At 42.7% G+C, this 25,337-nt stretch overlaps 1 protein-coding gene across 7 annotated transcripts in view; it reads right to left on the reverse strand.

Moving 5' to 3' along the window:
* The window catches only part of klhl29 (kelch like family member 29), a 274,138-nt gene that overhangs the window by 31,869 nt on the left and 216,932 nt on the right, over window positions 1–25,337 (reverse strand). For all 7 annotated transcript variants that reach the window (XM_026142813.1, XM_026142814.1, XM_026142809.1 and 4 more), the window contains 2 exons: window positions 24,246–24,428; window positions 20,224–20,404 (listed from right to left, as the gene is read on the reverse strand). In XM_026142813.1, coding sequence (XP_025998598.1) covers window positions 20,224–20,404; window positions 24,246–24,428 — 364 coding nt within the window. The remainder of the gene's footprint in view (window positions 1–20,223; window positions 20,405–24,245; window positions 24,429–25,337) is intronic.

Consider the following 25,337-nt stretch of genomic DNA (forward strand, 5'->3'; position numbering starts at 1 on the left):
GTAAACGGACCAAACTTCAGTCAGGAGAACAACTGAGATAATCCATCCACAATACGAGGTTAGTCATTAATAGAGCAGCTGCGAGAGAATTTAGCATTAATTAATCAATGGTATGGAAATGGAGGACTCAAGAAGAATGAGTTGAGTAAAGTTTGACTTATTTGACTGTTTTGTTTCGCTTAATGCTCCTTATGGTCAGAAAAATACAGTAGATAATTTTTTTGTAACGTGTACTTTCTTTTTACGATGACTGTATTTTAATTTCTATAACAGTGACAGAAACAAGTACTGGTATAGTTGATATTTTAGATTGCTTTCTGGTAGTTCACTGGATAAAACTTAAGAAAGTGTGATATGTTCAGCTACCCAACCCACATCCACACAAGTTGTAGCACATATAGCACTCCTTTTACCTATACCCCGTTTAGCAGGTGGGAGGTTCACCTGCAAAAACTCGAGCCTTGAAGCATGCCGACTTTAGCTTTTCATTCAAATAAATCAACAGAGATATATTTGCATGCAGCGACATATGAAGCAGCTGTTTGATTAGTATATTGCCACTGGAACGGGCACAAGAAGAGAAGAAGAACAGGTGTGTGAGAGAGTGTCAGTCTCTCATAGCCCTCTGTTTCCTGTCAGAAGTTATGAACCAAGAGCTAGTGATTTGGCTCGAAGAATACAGGGCTGCTCCAGCCTGAAGGGCTTTCAGAATAATTTACACAGAGATATAGGCATCATTTTCTCATTAACATTTTTCACATTTGCCAAGACTGTTTATTAGCAGCCAGGTGGTGAAAATCTCAAGAGCACAACATAAATTACCCTTAAGAGTCCAGGTAAAGACCAGGTGTGCATGTGGGCTGTTGTTAACAGAGGAAGCTGCTGTTTGTGACTGTGGATGTTCATTTGAGATCATTCAACTGTGACTTCCAGCTTCTTTGCATATGTGCTACAGCCTCATCCAAATTTAAATGGCTATAGAGAGGAAATGCAATGGAAAAGGGGTTAAAAAAAGAGGAGAGGAATCAAGTAGAGAAAGGTAGTAATATTTTTCAGATTAATCTGTCTGTGTGTCTGTCTATCAAGTCAGACGACTGAGGCATGGAACCGTGAACAGAGAGAAAACATCCATTTTGGAGAAGAGGAGTGAGAGTGGGTGTGAGAGCACAGAATGAGAGTCTATCTGTGTTGTGTCAGCTGCCATCTGTGTGTCAGAGCACATCACAGAAACTGTAAGGCCTGCGCCCACACCTCCAATATCACCCTGCTTTCTGTTGGCCACCAGCACTCAAACATCCCTTTCTCCAAATCACAATCTTCTTGTCTGACTTGCACTCTTTGCCTACATTTTCCTTGCACCAGGACACATGTAGAAATTTAGCATCAATTAACCCAAGGAGGCTGTCTTGGCCACATGTTCGCTGTGGGTATTTTAAGGTCTTGTACTCGACTGCAGCTGCACTGGAATTGCCTCCTGAAGCACGAAGACACTTAATCCTGAAAATAAAATTCATTACTGATGCATTATGTGGCTAATAAGGGACAAATGACTTTTAGATAAAGATGCAGTCAACAGTAATCATTGAGAAATACTAAATAGATGCATAAGTCTAACATTAATACAATTATTCAGTTTTCTTAAAATAAACACGTAGCCTTCAATGTGCCAAGAATAACACAGACAAACCCCATCTTTTGCTAGCTCTAGTTCACAAAAACACTACTCTACACAAATTGTCAGACATGAAAACAAAAACAGCGGCATTGTGACAACTAATTTGAACTCGTTTGTATGCACCTCTATTTCCCGTGTTGATTTTCTCTGCATGTGACAGCTGTTTGTATCTGTGTGATCTCTCCCCAGGTTGCTAATCAATGTCTGATGGTGAAATCCGCCGAGTCCTACCTTAGAGAGCTCAGCACCCTTCACACATATAAATGTCTGGTTATAAGAACTCTATAGAAAGACCCGCCCAAAGCTTCAAGCAGACAAAAAACACAAATAATCGTCTGTTAAGGCAGGATAGTAATGAATACTTAACACGTCACCATCAAAAACGTCCATCATTACTTGTGGATTAGGCTATGTGTACTTCCTAAGTTCTTAGCAGCAAGCTACAGTGGTTTTGTGTTGCGTAAACCTGTAAAACCTTAATTAATGTATCAACATATTATAGAAAACATCTGTAAGTGCAAATAAACTCACCTAAAACCCGTAGGAGGAAAATCCTGAAGCATCACAAACTAAATGCCCAAAAATTTCAGTGGCAATATGTTTACAGCCAATATCCTATCGATTTAATAATATTTTTTAAAAATTAATTCATGTTTCAATGCATGCAATAATGTACGGTTTACATTTCATGTTGGTATTCATGTAGTTCATAATGTGTGAGAACTATCCTGCAATTACGCTAATGCTTTTGTCACTCAGTCTAACATGAACTGCATTAAGTTTTGTAATGTGTAATTTCTGCAAAATCTAATCTAACATCTTTTATTGGTTATATTATAAAACATAATTTTGAGGACCATTTTCTTCATTATTTTCTGAATGAGTCCCTGATTGCGAAGCTAATGGTAGTTTAGCCTGACTGCACTTAACAGTTAGCGGCAGCTGGGAGTTACCGCGAGGAAAAATTAGCCTCAATGTAGGGTTGTCAAAAAAGAACTGATACTATTCATTAATAAAAATGAATGTCGGATTAGATACTCGTTTGCCACAGTGCTGTCTTTGGCTCCTCCAGATGACAAACATCTTCACACAGCGCCGCTGCAGCGCTAACAGCTGAAATCGTTGATGTTCACAACACCGAACGGCACTTTATGAGGAATTTCAAAAATATCATCAAATTATTAAACACTAATCATAAGTATTACCTGGCAGCACACACGTTAATGTTAGCTGTTTAACTGTTAGCAATTACCCGATTAAGTCATTATTAGGGTAGCAGCTAGCGGCTATTACTAACAGCGCGATTATGCTAGGTTACAGATCACAGGCAACCAAATTGGAGGCTGATGACTGGATGATCTTATTATACCAGTGCTACCAGTGTTATTGTAGTTTTGTATTTTCTTATTGGTTTTTTGCTTTTTTTTAAAAATTCCGTTTAGCTTAGATTAGCTTCCAGAGTGGGATCGCTTGTTTCAGTTTAGCTTTTTATGTATGAAACTGTTTTAGTTTTTATTAGGATCATTGTTAGTTATAGTCTTTATTACCTTTTTATTTCTGGTAAATGCCAGTGACCACATTGAGGAAAATCAGTATAGCTATTACAATATAGCATAGAAATGACAGCTTACTGTTTAGAGCCAACTGGACATTTTTGGTTCGTAATAAGCAGCAACCTCCAGAATATGTGGAAGTATCTAAAACTGCAGTTTCTGTTGTAGCTACTTGAGGACGGCTATAAAAAAAAAAGACCACAATTTAAGCATGAGAGAGAAATAATTAATGGAAATTTGTGTCCCTATGTGATCCCTTTAGTCATCCGTGTGACCTGCCTTAAACCTAACTGGCTCTTGACCCTCAGGTTAAGAACCACTGATTTAACCTCTGGCACGCTAGCTCATTCATGGACTCCCAGATCTTCCTCGTTTACTTCAAGGGCAGCAGTGTTTTGCTTGTTATTTACTCATCGTACACACATCTGACAGATTGTGTATTACGACATCTGGGGATCTGATGGAGTCTTGCTCCCGTATGGACGGCCTGGAAGTGCTCATTTGACAGACTGAAGTCAAGGTCATTCAAAAGACACCACGTACACAACACACACTTCACTGCCATCACTGTAGGAGAGCACACACACACACACACACACACACACACACACCTCATTAACTCTGATGGATTACAGAACATTTTAGGCTAATAACACAGACATACTTGTACACACCATGCATAACTGCACTCACTCACACAATCATACACACACACACACACACACACACACACACACACACACACACACACACACACACACACACACACACACACACACAGAGCAGACTATGGGAGTACATACAAACACAGATGGACGCAGACCTACCACCTCAGTGTCACCTTCAGCTAATCCTTGTGAGACAGAGCAATCCATCCACAGGCCACACAGATTTAACCATAATCCCTGAAAATGAACTCATTTGGAACACAAGTCTGTTTCCTCAATGCCTCGACGCACAACTTGGCAAGATACGCGTACACACATACGCATTATGTATGTAGATAACCTACAGATATGCCGCACAACACTCCTGTAAATGGAAAAAGGCACCTTGAAAGGCCACCAGGAAGAGAAGTTAGGGAGCGACGATAATAGAGAGGGTGTGCACTTTTTCAGTGTCTGTATGTGTGTGCAGACGCAGATTTAATTGGATGGGAATGTCACGTAGGACGGGGGACATGAGTGCTGCCGGTGCTGTAGGTCGTACACCAATTACTGCTCCGCACTCTTCAAAACTCGATGGAAGATGGAAGACTGACACCCCACTTCATTACCGACGTAAGCCCCCGTGTTGATAGCAGCCAAGTAGGGCAGCGCTGTGCTGGTGCAGGGTGGCGAGTAGTGGTGCTAGTATTAAAATTAACATCCAAATTGCTGGGGAAAAAGTCGCCGCAGCCAAAGCATAAGGTTTGGTCACCTTGATTAATTACTATTATTACTGAATCTAAGAGATTTGAAAGTTTAAAAAAGGGTAAATTTAAGTGGACTAGTGAAATGAAAATAATCCCCCCAAAAAACCCACCAAAGCACGTTGAGTGTTCTTTACTTTTTATATCCAGAGCCTACAGCTATTATTTGTGTGCAGTCTGTGCCTCTTTTTTCATCTACTGTTTAGTATTTGATAAAATACAGGTGCTATAATAATGTGGGACGGCTGTGTTTTCACTGGAGTGCTACATAGAAAGCACTGTGATAGGAAACAGAAATGCTTGTGTGAATGAGACGTACTGCGTGACGCTCTTTAAGTGCTCCAGCAGAAAAGTGCTACATAAGAACCCATCCATTTACCATACAGGTGAAGATTGTGACTCATCCTGTCCGTCCCTTTCACTGACTAACACTGACTTACAAAGGGGTATTTCTCCAAACTGAGATTACTACGGCGTATGTTGATATTTTTATGACTGCAGTGTGTTGTATTTATATGTCTATAGGAGAGTACTGTGGGTTTTATCTTCTTCTGTCAACACCATCCTTAGTAAGAAAAGTGTTTATAGCTTTAGTATGTGTGCTCTCGGTGAGATGCTCTTAGCTTAAAAAGAGAAACGCTGCATACTCATCACTGCCCCTGGAGGCTAGAAAGAAAATGATGCATGCACTTGAATTGTGCACCCGTGGTGAGTGAAATTATGATTGCCATTGCTGGTATCTTTATGCCTCTACACTCTGAAAAAGGCACAAATGCGTGTTGGTATATTTTTTTGTCTCTAACTCAGTGAAATTATGGCCTTTTATTACATGTTGAAAACAACCTTGAGTGCTAGGACCTGGATTTTTATGCCATGCTTTAGCTGTAATTCTATTTTCTTTTTTATTGTTGTTCTCATCCAGAAGCACTGGTGGTTTGAGGGACACCTGTAGTGCTCCTGCTAGTCTCTTTTATTAAAATCAGCTAACAATGTTGAGTTGGTTTAGAGGTGAATATGTCGTGTATTATAAGGGGGGAGATGATTAGCCATGTAGCAGGTGGTCAGATCTCAGGAGCCTATACTCATTTGGTTTAGAATATCATTAAATGTTTTTCTAATGATTTTATTTCATTCGTTTTCTAAACTTTGATTCAGTGTAGTGTACAGTTAGTTTTGTGACAATGACAGGGTTTTTGTGTTTGCACTTTTTCCTCTGTGCATCAACACAGGACATTTTTTATTAAAATCAGTCATAATGTGATTGAAAGCACGACTTTCAGCTTTGATTCAAGAGGTTTAACAAAAGTATCAGATTAGGAATTCAGATTAACTTTGACAGAAAGGAGAGTATGGAGAATAGCAGTGTGCCATATCATAGTGTCTTGTACATAAATGATGACGCGGATGACGTCAGTGCGCACACTGTGTCTGAGGAGGATGTGCGGAAGTGCTTCAGGAAGGTGAACGCACGCAAAGCTACTGGTCCGGACGGGATTCCCGGCCGCGTCCTCAGGTCATGCGCGGCTCAGCTGGCTGGAGTGTTCACGCACATCTTCAACCTTTCCCTCTCTCTGTCTGTAGTCCCAGCCTGCTTCAAAATGGCCACCATCGTCCCTGTACCCAAATCCTCCACCATCTCCTCATTGAACGACTGGCGACCTGTAGCCCTGACCCCCATCGTAAGCAAATGCTTCGAGAAGCTGGTCAGGGACTTCATCTGCTCTGCACTACCCGACTCACTGGACCCTCTACAGTTTGCATACCGCCACAACAGGTCCACTGATGATGCCATAGCCCTGACACTACACACTGCCCTGTCACACCTGGAGAAGAGAGACACGTATGTGAGAATGCTGTTTGTAGATTACAGCTCAGCATTCAATACCATCGTTCCCTCGAAGCTGGACAGGAAACTGCAGGATCTAGGACTGAGCAGCTCCCTCTGCAGCTGGATCCTTAGCTTCCTGTCTGACAGACGCCAGGTGGTCAGACTGGGCAGCATCACCTCATCCCCCATCACACTGAACACTGGTGCTCCACAGGGGTGTGTACTGAGCCCTCTCCTGTACTCACTCTACACCTACGACTGCACAGCCACTAACAGCTCCAACATCATTGTGAAGTTTGCGGACGACACTACAGTGGTGGGTCTTATCACCAACGGTGATGAGACGGCTTACAGGGAGGAGGTCAGCGCCCTGACCCACTGGTGTCAAGACAACCATCTCACCCTCAACGTCGCAAAGACAAAGGAGTTGATAGTGGACTTCCGGAGGTGCAGAGAAGTACACACCCCCATCACCATCAACGGCGCTGCTGTGGAGAGAGTGAGCAGCTTCCGCTTCCTTGGCGTACACCTGGCTGAGGATCTGAGTAGTGGCTGAGTAGTGCGGTGCTCTGAACGGATAATTGGAGGTGAGCTTCCCTCCCTCCAAGACATCTACAGGAAGCGCTGCCTGAGGAAAGCGGGGAGGATCATCAAGGACTCCAGTCACCCCAGCATAAACTGTTCAGACTGCTTCCATCAGGAAGGAGGTTCTGCAGCATCCGGTCCCGTACCAGCAGACTGAGAGACAGCTTCCATCAGGCCATCAGACTGCTGAACACGTCATAGACACCTCAGCTTCACTACTGGAACTTGAACATTATGCACTCCACACTGTATATAAATGCCACTTGTTTTGCACATATTCAACTCTGTATATTTTATATATTTTATTATTATTATTATTTTATTTTATTTTTTTACTATTTAATTTGTAAAAATGTGTATACACACACACACACACACACACACACACACAGGAAAATATTTAGTATACACATCCAGAAATGCATACACTATTATATATTGTACATATATTTATTAGTTTCAGGTTGGCCATTCTTGTATTTTGCTCGTTTGTGTTGTTGTGTTTGCACATCTCTGTTGCTTGTGGGGCTCGCACACAAGAATTTCACTCGCATGTGCTGTGCCAGTGTGCCTGCACATGTGATGTGACAATAAAAAGTGATTTGATTTGATGCATTTTTACATGATATGAATGTGTCATATTAGATAATCGATGTAGCACCATCGTGTGTTTACACTGCCTAGTGCACACAACTACAATGAGACGAGGCTGTTGACAGCAGCTGTGCGTCACGGGGAAAATAAAGGGAGCTACTTAAATAACCTTGAACAAAACACAAGGCTTTGCAAAAATATGCAAGAAAACTGTTCCTGCTACAGGTGGAAACAACAAACCTGCTCAGTGGAAAAGAAGAAGAAGGAAAATGTCATTCATTTTGTTTGCACTAATAAATAAATGATGCTGCCTGCAAGCTGCAATCACAGATAAAATGTTTTTCCTATCGTCAGAACTATCATCATCGCAAATTTACTTGAAATACTGTGACATAATTTTAAGGCTGTATCGCCACCTCTAATGGGGAAGAAACAGCTCATGGTCTGAAGCATACCATATTATCTGTCAAACATGGTGGAGTATGGCTATCAGTGGAATCAGGCCACTAGTGTTTACTGATAACATGACTGCTGACAGAAGCAGCAGGAGAAATTGTGAAGCGTGCACGTTCAGATTCAAATTCAGCCAAATGCAAAACTGACTGGACTGACTTCACAGCGCAAGTAGATGAGGGTCCAAAGCTTAGAGCTTTGCCGAGAGTTCCTCAAGGCAAAGAAATGAGATGTTCTTCAATGTAAAGTCACTCACCTGGTGTCACCCGAGCCTCTAAAAATGGGACACTATGTATAAAAACGGCTGTAATTCCTCAACAGTTAAAGCAGTTCTTATGTTTAAACCCCTTAAAGCTGGAAGTCTGCACTTCAATCACATATTGATTTCTGTGTTGGTGAACAGAGGAAAAAAAAGAAAAAAAGTCAGTTAAAACTTCAGGGCTTAACTGTAAATTGAGCCGGTGATCAACAAATCGCTATAGTTTGAGCGGACAGTGTCCTGACCATAAACAGAAAAAGAGAGAGTAGCTGTCACCCACTACTTTTTAAATATACCTTTGGAAGCTTTTGACTGGATGGATTTTTAGAGCCAGAAATTTAAATGGTTAAATGAAGAGATGCTAGAAGGTTTGACAAGCATCCATGGCCTGTATGGGTGCAATGCACAGACACAGACTGCTAACTACAGTGCTGATCAACACACTAATAAAACACCAGTCACCAAAACTAAAGTGCAAACTTCAGCCACATTATTGGTCAGTTAATTCCATTAAAACTGCTCCAAAGGCACCAGCAGCACAAACACGGATGAGTTGTCCAGTCAAATGACTCCAATTAGCAGCGATGAGGCCTAGAAGACACTGACTGGCTCCAACACCCCTGCCAATCAAAGGGGTCCTGTCCCTACTCTACTGTCCAGATGGTTGGGTTATAAATAATTTACCCGCCGTAGAGTTGTTATGCATGGAAAAGCTACATTTATCACATGACTCGTGGTGCAAACATGCTTTTTAATGCAGTAAAGTTGGCTTCATCAACATGGTTCTCAATGGCACTGACTCACATTTGGAACGAGCCACTAAAAACAGATAAATGACACTCCATGTTGGTGTCATTTTCCAGCACTGAAGGTTGCAGCTGGTTCACATCCACACCTTGCTCACGACGCTCACTTTCAAAACACAAGAAGTGCAAAAGCCAAAATACTTGTGTCAAACAGGAGCTTCACAAAGGACCTGTATTCATCAACCTAAGTTGAATTTTATCAAATTCCTGTCTGCATCTTACTTCGACAATAGATGAAGGCGTTCACACTGAGCACACTGTATATGCTGCACACACGTTCGCTGGAGAGACCTGGACAAAAGCTGAAAATAGCACTGTGTTTGTGCTTATCACTGTTTATGTGAAAACCCCTCACCTTGACCGTACACACACATGCACACACAAATACACTCAGGACAAATCTATATATAACAACTAACCCTTCCACCTCCACTGTCGATCCCTCCCTGTGTCCTGGGGAGGCACGCTGCCTGGATATTGCAAAGGTTTGCCTTGCCAGCCTATGCTTTCTAAAGGTCAGCTGTTGCTTCCTCCTGAGCGGGGACGCTGAACTGGCTGCCAACCATCATGGCGGCATCTGTCACAGCCTAACCACTGATAATTAGCCAGCAAACATTCTGCTGCAACCTGTCTAACTAGGTAGGAATTATGCAGCAAGTGCTCAAACGGAATATACGTTTTATTAATGTGTGTATGGGTGTCTTTAGGAGTGAAAGATGGAAGGAAGTGAGAGAGGAGGAAAAAAAAGCACAGGAGCAAAAAAGGTGGGAGAAAAATGGCTCGCCTGTTGGTAAAGGCTGAAATTGTCCAAAGTGCCAGACCGTCGTTTATCAGTGAGGCAGAAGCACATACAGCTCGTACTACTCATTACCTGCAGTATTCCTCACACCTTTCCCTAATACCACACCTGCCACCATTCACCAATGTTTCTCTGTAACTGTCATGCACACACGCATGTGCACGCATGTGCACGCACGTACACACACGCAATGCGCCATCTACCTCCCTGTCTCAGAGACCCCGGTGCCCTATTAGAAGACAATGAAGAGGAGACACTGTCTTTGCTCGAGCATGTCAGACAGATACGACATCGCCGGCCTCGAAGGCCCCAAATACACCCATCATCTTCCTGCCCACCTAATCAGCACTGTAAAGAGACAGAGAGAGCAATGGGACACAAGGTGCAGAAGAGGCTGGAGATTGCAGTTAAAAGTGGAAACCGTAAGGGGGGAGGAGGAGGCACGGAGAGGGAGAAATATGAGAGAGATGTGATGATCTGCCTGATTTGGTCTCCCTTGCTTTTTTTTTTTTCCCCAGAGCCTGAAAAATACAGCAAAGTACTTCCACAGAGCTGGAAAATGACCTTGTACAGGCAGAACACTGTAAATAGGAAAATGAACCTTTCTGTAAACATCTGGAAAAACATTGCCAAAGGCCTGTTTGTGTACAAAAACTGCATACATGCGGGTATAACTTCCACATTTGAGAAGCTGAATTAGCACCTAACAAAGTGATTCATTTATTTAAAGGCAAAAAACAAAAGCAACAAAACCCCCCACAATTGGTGGTAATGCAGCCTAATTTCACTTCAGAAAGCTAAGCTGTATGCAAATAGATTTTCCTGCTGCTCTGGAATTAAATCTGAGCAAAAACACACTGAACTCTTCAAGTAAACAGTATCTGTTGTAAATGAGCTACTGCTTGCATGGGAACACGGAGAGTCATGAGAAGAAGAAAATCCACATCGACCCTTTGGGAAGGGGTCACGGGTACCACAGAGGGGCCACGAGGGCTTGTGTTTGAGCGTGAATGGAGGTGTGAAGCTGAAGTTCGATCCGATGCGATGCGCTGTGAAGTTAGTTAATCCTGAGGAGCGGGGATTTGCTCTGCGGGGGGGAAACTGCCTCAGCAAGGGGTCTCTGGGAGCCCGTTGTCTCCCCTTCGACCACAGTGGCACGCCGCGTGGTTGCACCCCCTCAACTAACACCGTCGGCCCATACGCTCCAAAACTAGCCCCAGGCGCCGTCTGACCCAGTATGCAGAAACAGAGACACACAGCAACACGCATGCGGACGTATAGGAGACGCAGCAGCCCGTCAGTTCATTATTTCTGTGCAGAGGCTGGAGGGTCCGGGAGAGCAGACTGAGGGTTTCTTCACACAAGCCCATTGGTTCCACTGTGACTGATGGTGCAGCGCTCATAGGCCCACCTGGGGCTGCTGCGTCTACACTCCCTCTCATCTTCTCCTGTTGGCGCTGCACTGCTAAACTCTTTTCGACTCGCTCCTCTTCTGTCTCTCTCCTCCCCTCTTTCCTGCCTGCTTCACCGCAGGGTCCTGAATGCCTGGGGCTGCGGAGCTGCAGGACGCTCTGTTGTTATTAGCATCATTACCCTGCTGGTTATTTCCCCCAAATCTCCAAAAGAGAGTGCTGTTGGGCAGGAAGCTAAAACGGACAAAGGAGGACCTCCATCTCCCGAGTCACTGTACCCGAATCCAGCCTGTCAGTATTTACATGGAATGAGCGTGCTCGCAGTGCATCTGCATCCTGAGAGTAAGAGCTAAAATGTAGGTGGCAGGATGTGTGAGAAAATGTGAACAGATTGGAGCCTTGCAAAAACAAATGAAGATGTTTTTGTTATGTGGGAGAAACCCTGCCGGACTGTGACTCAAACAGCAGCCGAAGCCTCCTTCTGCAGAGCAGGATGCAGAAGAGAGGACCTTTTTCCCGGGGACATCAAGTATTTAAGGGACTTGTCAGTTCACAGAAGACTTAAACTGTGTTCAGCGTGAGGTATGATAAAACCTCCCGCTGGGGTCTCCATCTCACTGTATGTTCTTGGTCATGCTCGAGTTGATGAAATTTCCCAAGAGCTATTCAGCACTCCTCTGTAAGGTTGTCGAGGCGTTACAATTTGCCTCCTGTGCCAGACTAAGCCAACATTCTTGAAATGCCCCATTATGCTGGTCGAAAGAATAGCGGCACTTAATGGAAAAAGTCAAACTTAAAATAGAAGGAGGAGGATTTTTATCAAGGGTAGGAAAAAGACAGTGGTTGAGTCAAACCAAGGTTGACTGCACTAGAGGAGCTCGGCACCCTTCACGGAGATGGGAGAAAACGCAGTCCTGACCTTCGGCGCTCAGTGACTGACGTCTGAATAATCTCACACACACACACACACACACACACACACACACACACACGTAGGTGAAGTGCGGCGATGTTTCTTCTACAGCACAACAAATGTTAATGAACCTGAAAAACAAGAGACGAACAATGGAGCTCTTTCACTGCAGATTTTACAGGCGCATGCACAATTTAAAAGGTCATTTTATTTTGAAAAGCCATTAAAAAAAGCCTCCTCTCTCCTTCAGACTTGTTTAGCCAAACAGCACAACATCCCTGATGAGAAAAGCTAGTTGCTGTACTCAGCGTCATGTTGCTGGCAGTCTTCATGCAATATTAACTTGCAATAGAGCTTGGAGGACGCACAAACCTGTTCATAGTGCGTGATAAATAAAACAAAACCATCCGTGATTGACACATTATTAGACAGCCATGAATTATTCAATGTCTGCAATCATTTTGGTTTGCCAAAGGATCAACATGCTAAGAAGCATGCGGGCCCGGGATACCTGATTGCAAGTTAAAAGCCTCCCGAACTCAACGGCTCCCACCTCTAAAAGTCTGTCAGTCATTAGCACAGATAGCAGAGAAAGGAATAAGCCAGCTCAGTCCTCTGAGTGTTGATTTGGACCTCCTGCCGTTCCCAAGGAAAGGCTTTATCCTACTAGCTTTGAGATGGCTCTGATTGAAGACATAATTGTGAATGTGGGTGAATTTCACGGTTAGGAGCGTGAAACCCTCAGTGAGATGGATGGGGAGATGGGGAGTGCAGGGAAAGAGGACGGACTGCAAATGATGTGTCAGAGTGTTCAGAGCCTGAGCTGGAAGGTGAGAGACCTTGGCTGTTGCTGGATGAGACATCATATGCAGACAACAAATAAATGCACGCACATGTGTGCATACATATGTACATATACTCAAGGAACACACAAGCGCAGGCAGAAACGCAGACTCATGCATAATGAAAAAAGACTGGCTGCGTGTGTAAACAATCTCTGCATCAATCAGTCTACGAGAGGAGCAAATCAGCTCTTGCTGTCGCATCGTTTCGTGCCATTCTGCAGCCTTCACATACAATCCCCACCAGCCATCTGCATATTAAACAAGGCAGCTATTCACATACACTGACTAATGATTTCTGAATGTTATTAACTCTCCATATTACAAGTATACTTCAGATGTGTGCAGTTCTTCTTCCTTGCAGAGGCAAGAAAAAAAAGTGTTTGAGTTACAGCTACCTTATCTCCAGCAGCCAGGATTTAGTCCTGCTGCGGACTGGCTGCCTCCCCGTTGAAGTCTCTACTATCTTTGGAGTTTTGGCCCCACAGTTACTGAGCTGCAGTAGAGCCAACTGCGACTCACAGCAGGGCCACACCTGCCAAATCTAGTGGTTAGCTGCAAAAATCAAGGATCAGCAGTTAATGGAGCTCATTTATCAAAGCAGAGAGGAACAAATGCTTTCAGAAATGGCCTGGAAATGATCTGAATAATCTTCAGCTGTATCATTTCCTGGCCTGTGAGACAAATGCAATAATTCATATGTACACTCTATTGAAATATCACATTTTAAGTGCTCCCCCCCGCACCCCCTCCAACCACGATGTAGCACGTGAGATATTATAGTAGTGTAAGTGATAAACAAAACAAAGACGCGGCTGATTTGAACTGCGGACGTCCTCATGTAAGTTCAAAAGCTTAAAAAAGCCCAGTTTTACTGCTTTTACAGTGGAAATAATTTTTTTTATGTCAACTTCAATTTTCAGAGGAGTTAATCTTTCTAATGGTGCCTCTGGCCTGCACCTTGTTTTTTTCTTTTTTTTTAAAAAAAAGCAATTTGAAGAATTAGAATCCTGTTTATGAGTCTTATGAAACTGCTGTTGTTAATCTGTCAAGCTCCTCACCAAGCTGTTGAGACTGTGTATGACTTATAGCATCTGTCTTTTGAGTTGATTTGACAGACCAAGCTGCCTGTTGTTCACAAATCCTCCTTAATCTTTGAAATTGCTCATCCTTCCTCTGCAAAACAAAGCTGCAGTATTAAGCTCCAAAACTTGCCCCCACACAGTTTCTTTCACATTGTTTAAGCATTTTAAGAAAGTATTAAGAACTTTGAAAAACACATTTAGCGGGCTGTCTGTTACCGTGTGGCTTCTCGAGCTTCGTCGACTCGTGATAACCAACTCAAAGCCTGCGTTTCGCGACTCACATGAAATTCAAGCGAGAAGGACGCATCAGAACTTTTGTTAAAGAATCGCCACAAGTGGCAATTACAGCCTGATTATAAGAGCTACAGGACTGTGTAGCAGTTGTACATCAGAAGTCTTACTGTAAACCTAGTTTTTGCTAATATTATTAATATTGCTAATACTATGAGCTACTGGTTAAAACAGAAGTTGTAATCCTGTTGCAGCAAAACGCTAATGAAATGGATTACAGTGTATTTAATGCTAAGGGATTCAGTTTTCTCCTGTGTGCTTGCTTCTTATTTCAGAATTAGAGGATATAGTCACGGGAAAACATCTTTACTGTTTCCTTTTATGACGGTAAGCAGAAGGCAGATGTTGAGCACCTCTGTAAAAGCAGAAGTGTTGGATGTTTGTTGGTCTTGAGCGTTCAGGTCTTATATCTAAGCTTGAGGTCAAGGTCACTGAGATTCAAACTCGTCTGAGGTTTTGGGTGTCCACGTCGCCGGCCTAGCAAGGTGATGAAAATACCCCATTACCCTTTTACGGCTGAGGTGTAACAACACAGCAGAATAAAAGTTCCATCTCAGAGTCAGAGACCTCAGCATGTTAAATCTTACAAATCATGACAGTACAATTTGAAAAAGACCAAAAAAACTAGGCTTATTTGGAAGGGTTGACAAGAGAAAGCCTCTTCTCTCTAAAAAGAACGTGACAGCACAGCTTAGGTTTGCAAATGTGTACGTGAGCAAACCTCAAGACTGCTGCAACAGTGTTTGGACTGTTCTTTGGACAGATGAGACCAAAAACCTTATACCAACTGTCAAGCATGGTGGTGCAAGGATGATGTTTGGGTTTGTTTTGCGACCTGGGCACCTTCCAATCAGCCATGAACCTCTTTGCATACCAAAGTAATCTAGACACTAACGTGAGGCCATCTGTCCGAGAGCTAGAGTTTGTCTGAAACTGAGTCATGCAGCAGGACAATGACCCCGAGCACAGCAGTAAATTTACAGCAGAATAGCTGAGAAAGAGAAGAATCAACGTTTTATAACGGTCCAGTCAAAGTGCAGAACTTAACTCGATTTGAATAGTTTGGAGGACTGTGCTCTCCGTGAACAAAGCAACATTGTAACAAAGAGTTCCTTCACGACAATGTGAGAGACTGATACAGAAAACGAGTACTCCAAGTTATTGCCGATAAAGGCAGTTCTCCTAAGCTACTGAAATGAGTGTAGTTAGTTTTTCACAGGACTGCGTCGATCCTGTGAAAACTGCTTTTCACATGACTGTAAATCATGTTGCTTTTTAAGTTCTCCAGCACAGCCGTGAGGTCTAGCTTCAGGCGGGATACAGGGGTTTTTGTGAAGTTGTTGTTAATAAGTGAAATTAATCAGCTGACAGTGAGACTCAGTGATGTAGTTTTAGTAGTGCATGACAAAGCGACTAATTAAAATGTCTTTGTTATCACATTATTCCTTCATTACTTCACTTTCCACTAAAGACAAATTATACTCAGAAGTGATATGTGGTTCCTGAATAGTCTTACAGCTCAGACTATTTAAAGCAGGGTTTTCTCTAAGTGACAGGAAAATTGCTGAAAGGTGTTTATAATGTGGCTTATGGATGAGTTAGCTGTATCACCACTCACTCTTTTAACCCTTTAAGACCTACCATAGAACCAAGTCCGCCAGAGCTTATAGTATATTTTTACATGCTGTAGTTCCATTTTTGGGAGCATTTCAAGTTGATATACATCAATACAACCATTACAGCCCAAATTTTAATAATATGTCTGCATTAAGTGCATAGTAATTAAATAAATTGCAAAAACGTGCAATAAACTACCAAAAAATTGAAAATCGTTTTTGTTTTTTTAACATATATTTCTAGTTAGAGAGATTTAAGAGGCTTATCCCTCAAAACTGTAAATACAAAAACTAGTTTCCCACCACAGAAAATTTATTTTGAGTGTCTTCATAGTTTTATTTTTGAAATACACCAATTTTTATATACTGCAAAAAAAAAAAAACGAAAAGAAATATTATAGTGCAAATTTGCAAAAAAAACAGCATATGCATCAAAATAAACTATTTCCAGCAGTGCAATATGAGTCCTAAGCATCCCAGAAACGACACAGAAAGTCATAAAGTTAAGCATAACTTTTAAAAACACAAGTATAGGCTCATAAGGCCCTGATGGTAAAAAACTACATTTCCGCCAAATGACGTCACTTCCGGTTTCAGGCAGGACATGGCGGACATGTGATAGTTCGCGCTGATGGACGTAGGAAGTGTTACGAACAGCTGATCGGATCGGCAAAGCGTGTTTCTGGAATATTATGTTTTTGTTGCTGCAAGTACTTTTTATGCAATTTTTGCAAAGCTATATGTGGAAGGAAACTGTGACCGAGGACAAGCTGATGGCATAACATGTAAGTACAACTCCTCCGGTTTCATATGCAAAAAAAATTATTGCGCTAGCTTACGTGGTTGCAGTGCTACCGGGATTTAAAAATAGTTACGCAAAACGGAGCGTGCCCGCTCCGACCGGCTTTAAAGGATTAATTGGATATCTACAAGGACATATTAACTATTATTAATATTAATATTATCATTAATATTATTATTATTTTATTTATTGATTTATTTTACTTATAATCTTCATATTACCTCTATTGTTCTTCAGTAATTGCTTTGCAGTGAATATAGCTTCATGTCCCAGTCTTCAGAAATGTAGCTGCAGCTCACACTGCAAATATCTGCCAGTTGGTTAATCAACCTTTTAATCAACAACACTGACGACAAAGACATTTGCCAGAAGTCAACACGCCCAATCGGAAAATTAAGCGACTATAGAAATAGCGCATTTTGATTGGAAATCATTAAGATAGTTTAAAACAAAACAAAACAAAATCCCTGCTGAAACTTTAAAAATATAAGAGATATACAGATGCACTGCAGCATAAACCATCCACCAGTAAATAACTAAGTATAAATGGGTAGGATACACAGTGTTAGCCATGAAGTTAACAGTCAGTTCTTCAAGTTGACAAAATGGACAAAATGTACTTTAACAAGGGCCAGAGATGGCTAGATGACAGGGTGACAGCATCTTCAAAATGGCAGGTCATGTGAGGTGTACCCACAAAAGTGTTCGAAGAAAGGGCAACTGATGAACTGGCAACGAGGTCATAGACACCTAAAGCTAACTACAAGGCTGGTGATTGAGGTGTAATGGCACAGAGGAGATACTGCAGTGAAAAAGAAGAAAACAGAAGCTGGAAGACGGCCATCCTCTGAGGACAGGGAGCAAATATGAATTGAATATGCGATATGTATTTATAGTGATCCTCCAGCAAGTTTGTGAAGTGAGAGGGAACATTTTTGGAAAAATGTCATCAGGAACATCCACAACAAGAGGAATATAAGAAACACACTCAAAAAGCTGGAGACAGTGATTAGCTCCTGAGGATCTGCACTCTTTTTAACTTATTATTCTGTAATTGTTATATTTCCCCTTACTTTGGCAGGAATAATGGACTGGAAGAACTTTGATATGTAACACATGCTTTTCCCATTTATTAATTATTTGTTTTAAAACACAAACAAATTAAAGTAAGACTGTCAGAAAGCCTGGAGTACTGTTGCTTAAGACCACAAAGTCTGGCTTCCTGGAAGCAAAATGTAAAGAAATAAGGGGCAGTTTAAGACTTTCTACGAGTACTGTAAGCAAGTATCTTTTAAAAATAGCTCTTTTAATGCATTCTGGCCCTTTGTCTAAATGCAAATGAAGTTTCAGGTCACTGAAAACATCGTCTTCCTTTTCTTCTTTTGGAAAGCTTCTAAATTTATTCTAAAACTCTGTTTTTGGAAACTCTGCTTGCAGTGTGGAAGCGTAGACAGGACAGAAAAGAAGACTTATGGCAACGATAACAGATACCCTGTTTGCTACCTGGCCAGGTCTTATCAGTCGAAACATGTCTTTCCCCGAAGCACCCAGCTGCTTCCTGTTTACGGTGCATACCCCGCTGTATGTGAATGAATGAAAAGTGTGCAAGAGCGCTTCGTGCAGCTCAAGATCATTTTTGTTATAAGACAAACACACAAAAAAAGACGAAAAAAACAACAAAAAAATGCTGTCATGGTCAAGGGTTACTGGGACGACCACAGGCAAGTCTGTCTTTGATATTCCCTCCACATGCTACCACAGGTAGTTCTTTATGTTGACCCTTTTTAAACACATAAACATAAACATAGGAATTCTGGCCCTAGTATAGTGAACCCTTGGACCTTGTGACTTTGTTACTCGTTCCACATAACAGTCTTAAAAGGAGACAAAATTAAAACCCGGGTTGCTTAGAAACAAGCCCGTTGATTGCCTTGACAATTGCTTCAGAGACCTGCTGGCGTTTATATGACATGGCCAGAGAAAACAACCTTGACCTCGTGCTACAAATGCCTCGCCTCAGCGCGCAAACCGTGCATTTCCATATTAACTATTCAAACTTCAGCTGTTCTGTTTGGTTTTGTGTAGTGAGTGTGTTCGTGTGTTATTTCTCTGTAGCTTGCACAGTCTGCTACAGCGCAACAGTGGAGCACTAACAACAAGCAGAGGAGGCCTCTGGTCGTTCTTGGAGAGAGGCAAAGTAGGTTAAAGTTTCACGGTGCTGATGATTGAGTCCAGTTGCTGTGGGCCTCACAGAAGCTTCTCATGATTGCACAAAAACACACACCAGGGCAGAGAGTGAGAAACGTGCACGGGCACATCGCACTGTGAAACAGTGATTTCTTTGGAGCCTCGAATGCCCTAGATGCATCGGCAGCTCTCAAATTAAGCAGCTCAGAGACGGAGGAATCAAATGCGTTTCCATTACGGGGCAAATATTCCATCTCCCCCCTGTCATAACGACACTGTATGGCAGCATTATGGGGAAATATCAAATTAGGCTGTTTCATTTGGAGGACTGTTGTGCATTGCGAGAAGCTTCGGAGATCAATTGAGCTGCTAGGTAATGAGCGACAGCGGCCTGCTCTAATATACTCAGTAATGTTCTTTTGATTGCTTTGGTTAATCTTGCTCTGTCGAGCAAGGGAGGCAACCCTCCTCTTCTCCCCGCTTTGTAACACGCTCATCAGCCCAGGTTAGAGGGTAAACTAAGAAATAGGGAGCAGTGTTAAAAAAAAATCTAAATGAGATCAATCAAACTATTAAATCTGGATAACGTCTGCACACGTTCCGTGCCACTAGGGATTCATTATACTCCTTGACGACGTCGCCTATTTCTGGTTTCATGCTGAAGACTTTCCATAAAAGAAGACCCAGCTGAACAGGCCACAAAGTACGACCTCCAGATAAAGTCTCGCTAATGTGCCGATGCCGACGTGGATGGAATCAGACGCATTGTGCCGCTCTGATCTCAGAAAGCAAATCGTCTCACTCGTGCGCCGCTCACAAACACGAGTGCTGCTCCGGGACACCACTCACAGCTGTGACCATTTTAATATCCCCCGGCCCAGATTCACTCCTTTGCACCTTTTTACTCTAAGAAAAAAAATGCTAAGAAACCTGTCTAACCCCTTTTGCAATATGCTGCACCGCACTACTGCATGCCACACCATCTGCCATGTTTTGCTGTGCAGTGTGAATATTTATTTGCTCGAACTGTACTGCTCAGCATCCCCCTACTGACCGCGCTGATCAAGCTCTGACGCGGCAGCCACGACAGAGGTGCTTTGCGTGACTTTTACCTCTCCACGTGGTCCAGGTTCCCCGATACGCCCAGTCCGCCGATCGTGTACAGCTTGCCGTCGTACACCAGGCTGTTGTGCCGACAGCGAGCCACGGTCATCCGGGACACCAGATTCCAGTTGTCCAAAAGAGACATGTAGCACCACACATCAGCCACCATCACACCTGACTCTGTGCCACCTGCAATGCACAAAAAAAAGGTTTATTAGAGTTGATAAGCAGGGCGATCAAGAGATCTGAAAGAAAAACAAACACGCCTCCTTCAGTTTTCCTCTGTCGTAGCAAAAATGGGCTAAATCTTCTGCTTTGGTGTATTTTAGTCGCTGCTGGGGTTTGTGGAACTACTGCTGTGGCAATTATAGGGCTGAAGATTAATGACTGGTTAAAACCAGACCTGTCAGGTGCTTCAACAAAGTGAGAAGGTGCTGAATGATTTCATCACTATCAAAATCATCCACGCATCCATCATTATTGTCATGTTTATTAACGCTAAGAGAATGTGATAGTCAGATTTCCTCTTACTACCGGCTTCATCGCAATTGTGTTCAACAAAGAAGTAAATAACCATCGATCTTCTCTTTGACCTCGGCTCAGCGGACCGGTATTTAATCAGCAGCCTGAAGAACTGTGTTGCATAAGTGATTCACCCCTGATTTCACGACATTTCTCATCTCTTGGCCTGGCTCTCCTGTGCCGTGCTTTAAGGTGCCTCCCATCTCTTGAACTCTATTTCTATGAAGTTCCCCAGCGGTTTATTTACTGTACTCATGCTTTCCAGATGGTAACCCTGAGAAATCAGACACCCACATGTATGTCCCAGTAAAGCTCGGCGCCGTTGATGCATCACGTCCTACTTTGCTTAAATTAAAAACTGGATGTCCAAAAATTTCCTGCTCACGACTCCAAATTAGAGGTAATTGCAAATGCCCCCTGAAGTCCCCAACACTTGTAGCACTTAATAATCTCTCCGCTAGTCTGAGTCCCTCATCTAATAATGTTCAAAAAGAGCTCCACAACCGAGGTGTTATTTATGACTGTGTTATTGTCTAAGCGGTCAGGTGACGGAAAGTTAGTGCTGCTTTGGCCAACCGAGACAGCTGACCAAGATCGGGTTATTCCTTCCTTGCATACTTAGAAAAGGTCACCCATGCTTCTCTCTCGTCTACACTTGACTTCTGCAATGCACTTTACTCTGGTATCGGCACGTGAAACATTTAAATAATGCAGCTGTTACAAAATGCTGCTGCCAAGATTTTCAACACACAGTAAGCGAAGCAACCACCTCACAGAAATCCTCTCTTCAGTGGTTACCCTGGGGTTTCAGAATTGATTTTAAGGTTTTACTGCGTGTTCAAAAAGCCTTCAGTGCTCCGGCTCCTGCCTATATCTGCAATCTGTCGACTCCCTACGAGACCGTCCGCTGCTAGAGATCCACACCTTGACTCTTTACCTCTGCTGCCCTGTGACCCTCAAAGTGTGGACTTTACTGCCTAGAGATGTGAGCCAGATAAACTCTGTATCCTCTTCTTAATCTTTTGCTAATACTTACTTTTATTGCGTTTCTTATTTTTATTACACAATTGCCTGTATTTATCCAACGTCTTTTACATCAAACACACCCCCAACTGGTCATGGCAGATGACTGCAGTTCTGCCAGAGGTTTCTTCCTGTCAAAAGGGAGTTTTTCCTTCCTGCTGTCACCAAGTGCTTGCTCACATAGAGTCATCTGATTTTACAAAATAACCGCCGTGAGGCAACTGTTGTGTTGATTGGGTGCTATCTAAACGAATTTAATGAAATTGAGTTTATATCTAATATAGTGGTTTCTTTTTACTTCTATTACATGTATTTTTTTTGTTATTTTTTAACACTTTGTAACTTTCCGAAAGTGCCATAGAAAAGTTTTCAGTCTCCTTTCCCACCAAATCCTTTATTTCAAACTTCACAACTCAAACACAAAGAAAAAGTTGTGTCACAAAAGCTGGAAAATGAGAATGACTGTGTTTCCTCGTGCGATTCAACATCAATGAGATGTGATGAAAGCACAAACAGGGGCTCCTTTACCTGCACAGCACCTGCGCCTATTAGATTAGAAATAGAAACGAAATAATTTCAGATTAAAGAACTATTTCTGAATTTGATTTTTAGCCCTTTATATTTAATAAAAGTCACTCTTAAAGTACATATAGAAGTTCCCCCCACCCGCCCACCCCTCCAGTCCCCAAGAGGAACAGTGGCAGACTTGGACAACTTGAACCGTCAGAAAGTTGTTTGCTGCTGAGTCATCCAGCCAGCCAAGAAAACTGTACTTGTTTGAGCCGTCTTCAGAGCAGCTCTCTTAGCTGTGTTATTTGACATGTGACACCAGCCGTGATTCAGTGACCCTGCTCAGAGTGCGAGGAGGGTTACAGAGTTACAGGCCGGAGCCTGTTGATTGGCTGGCTAGAAAAACCCTGATTTCCCCACTGGCTGTCTGACTCCCAGAGGATACATGCAGACCTGTTCCAATGCCCAAAAACACATTTACATTTATATGAAAAGAGGGAGAGGAAAAGGTGCATGCAGGAAAAAGAAAATCCCGTTGCATTTCCACTGTGTAATATGAAGGTCTGAGTACCGTGTGAGAATCTCGCACAAATGAACCATGGAGGCAGAAATTCAGTCTGCTGGTAGAGAAGCAACCTAAACGTGTCTCATTGTGGGAGTCGCAGAGCGCACAGTGTGCCACTATGGAGCAAAACAAAGTGCAGAACGCTGCAGCAACTACAGAGCCAGACAGAGAGGAAAAAGGTCTATTAAAAAAAAACCCAAAACCATTTTATATAAAAACGACTCCTCTAAAAAGACATTTGAGTTGTCTGCAGCACAGGGCCGAGCAACATGTGACTAAGCTTTGAGGTTGGCCCCCTTTTAAAACTCTTGAACTGTTTCATAAAAGGTCAGAGAAGAGACCAGCGGCCTGGGTAGATTCACTCGGCCAAATCAAAGTAGCCACAGAGGAAAAACATCTATAATAAAAAGAGGTCACAAATGTCAACTTTGAAGACAACTTCGTGACCGTCTTTAACTCACGTTTGGCTTTCCTAACCTGACGCCGTAATGTGCTCATAAGCATTTATACAGCTACAGGCTGCGTCATAAAAACCAAGAAACAAAACCGCTCGAGTTTATATGCGAATTCTAATCTCGCCTCGAGGTCCATTAAGCCGCTACCCTGCAGCTTATATAGCACTATACGGTCTACTTCAGCAATTTGCCTTGTTGCTCGTCTGTGCTGATTAAAAAGTTGAAGTATGCATGCTGAAGTTGATTTGACCACTGCGTTTGCTGAGATGGAAAATGAACTCTGAAACTGAACTTGAGGTGGGATTTTTTTTTGTTATTACAGCTCGTTGCAGTTAATGGCACTAAAGCACGTCTCAACAGATGATGTAAATGACACCCCCCCCCCTCCAAAAAAAAATCCATTAAGTCTGCCCTTACCTGGGTTTGACAATAATCAATATTGTTCCACACAATAAATCACGAGAGGAACTGGCTGTGGGATGATGAGAGTCTATAGTTATTTGAGCTAAACATGCTCACAATGATAGAATTTAATTCACGCTTAGTAATTTTTTTATTGTCAAAGGCCAAAAAAATTAATAAATAGAAGAAAAGTAGCTGAGTGTGTTCCATTAAGGTCATAAATTCAGTTTTGAACTAAAACCTGACCTGTTAATTTAACCTGTGAATCATCCTGTGTCAACCAGAAGTGATTGGGCTAAATTTCAAGGGAGTATTTCAGAGCCAAACCTGGCTGTAAAGTACACGAGTAATCCCAAAACACTCTCATGGGAAAAAAAGTTTACTTTACTTAGACGTTTAACAGTTTAGTTTATTTACACATTTAAGGATTACCCTTTCAAAACTGCCCTGTTATTAAGTCCCTCTATCATTTTTCCATCTCCGGCCCCACACCACTGAATGTCTGTGACAGCAACGCCACAGTTATACAGCTGGAGTGGACAATTTAGCTCACCTGACAGGTAGATGTTGTCTCCCGCCGAGATGACACTGAAGAACTCGCGGTCGTAGAAGGGCAGGCTGGCCAGTGGGTACCACTTACTGTTCTGGGGGTTAAAACAGGTGACTGCTGTCAGAGAGCGCTGGTTCATCCCGATAGCCTGACGCCCTCCCACGAGAACTATCACCTCCGCTACACCTAGAGGACAAAGAAGCAGGAGGAGGATGGAGGAGGATGATTGCGGTGGATAAACGAGGGAAAGAGGTGGGAGAGAACAGGTCATCAGGAAAGGTTTCCACCAGTAAATAGAGGCCAAGACTGAACCAAAGGCTCTTTGTGAAGCTCTCAGTGCAGCGGTAACCAGCAGACATGTTTTGTGGCGTGCTGTCTGGCTTTTAAGTACAGATAAAGTATACGCATTGGCTGCTTAAAAAATATTTTTCACATGAATACTGAGAGGTGATAGAAATAAAAAGTTTCTTGTTCTGAGTCAATACGTTTGTCGGAAAACAAAAGAAAATGCAAAGCAGGAAAGTTTCCTCTTGGTCGCAGGAAACTGCTGATTTAAATGTTGAAATTTAACTCAATTACCAAGACTGATGGTGCTGCCATTCGTTTAGTTGCCTCCCAGCTCTCAAATTCTTCCTTCCCACGTGTACTACAGGCGCTTGCCTATAGATTTGCCCAAACACACACACACACATGCACTCGTAGTGAAACGCGCACCACTTTGGCATGCCATAAGAGAACTGCATATTGAATAGGAAAATCAATTTGTGTACATTTGTATGTGAAGGCGGGGCTCGTGTGATTAAGAAGATACTTGAAACACGTTCAATGATTATCCCTGTAAGAGCTCACCGGATCTCTGCTCTCAGGCATCCACACGCACACACAGAGATGGTGGATAAAGACACCAGTGATCCAAAACACACAAACAGGTTGGCAGGCTGCCACATGCGTGTCTCAGGTCCTCTCAGTCTTCGGCGGCGGCAGCAGCAGCAGGTTCCAGAGAGCAGGCAAGACGACGAGCCGACAGACAGAAATGAGCTGTGTTTGTAAGCAGCAGGCAGGCAGGTGGGCAGAGGGAGGCGAGCCAGGGAGGGA

This window comes from Astatotilapia calliptera, chromosome 15 (genome assembly GCF_900246225.1).
Source record: "Astatotilapia calliptera chromosome 15, fAstCal1.2, whole genome shotgun sequence".
Taxonomy (NCBI): Eukaryota; Metazoa; Chordata; class Actinopteri; order Cichliformes; family Cichlidae; genus Astatotilapia; species Astatotilapia calliptera.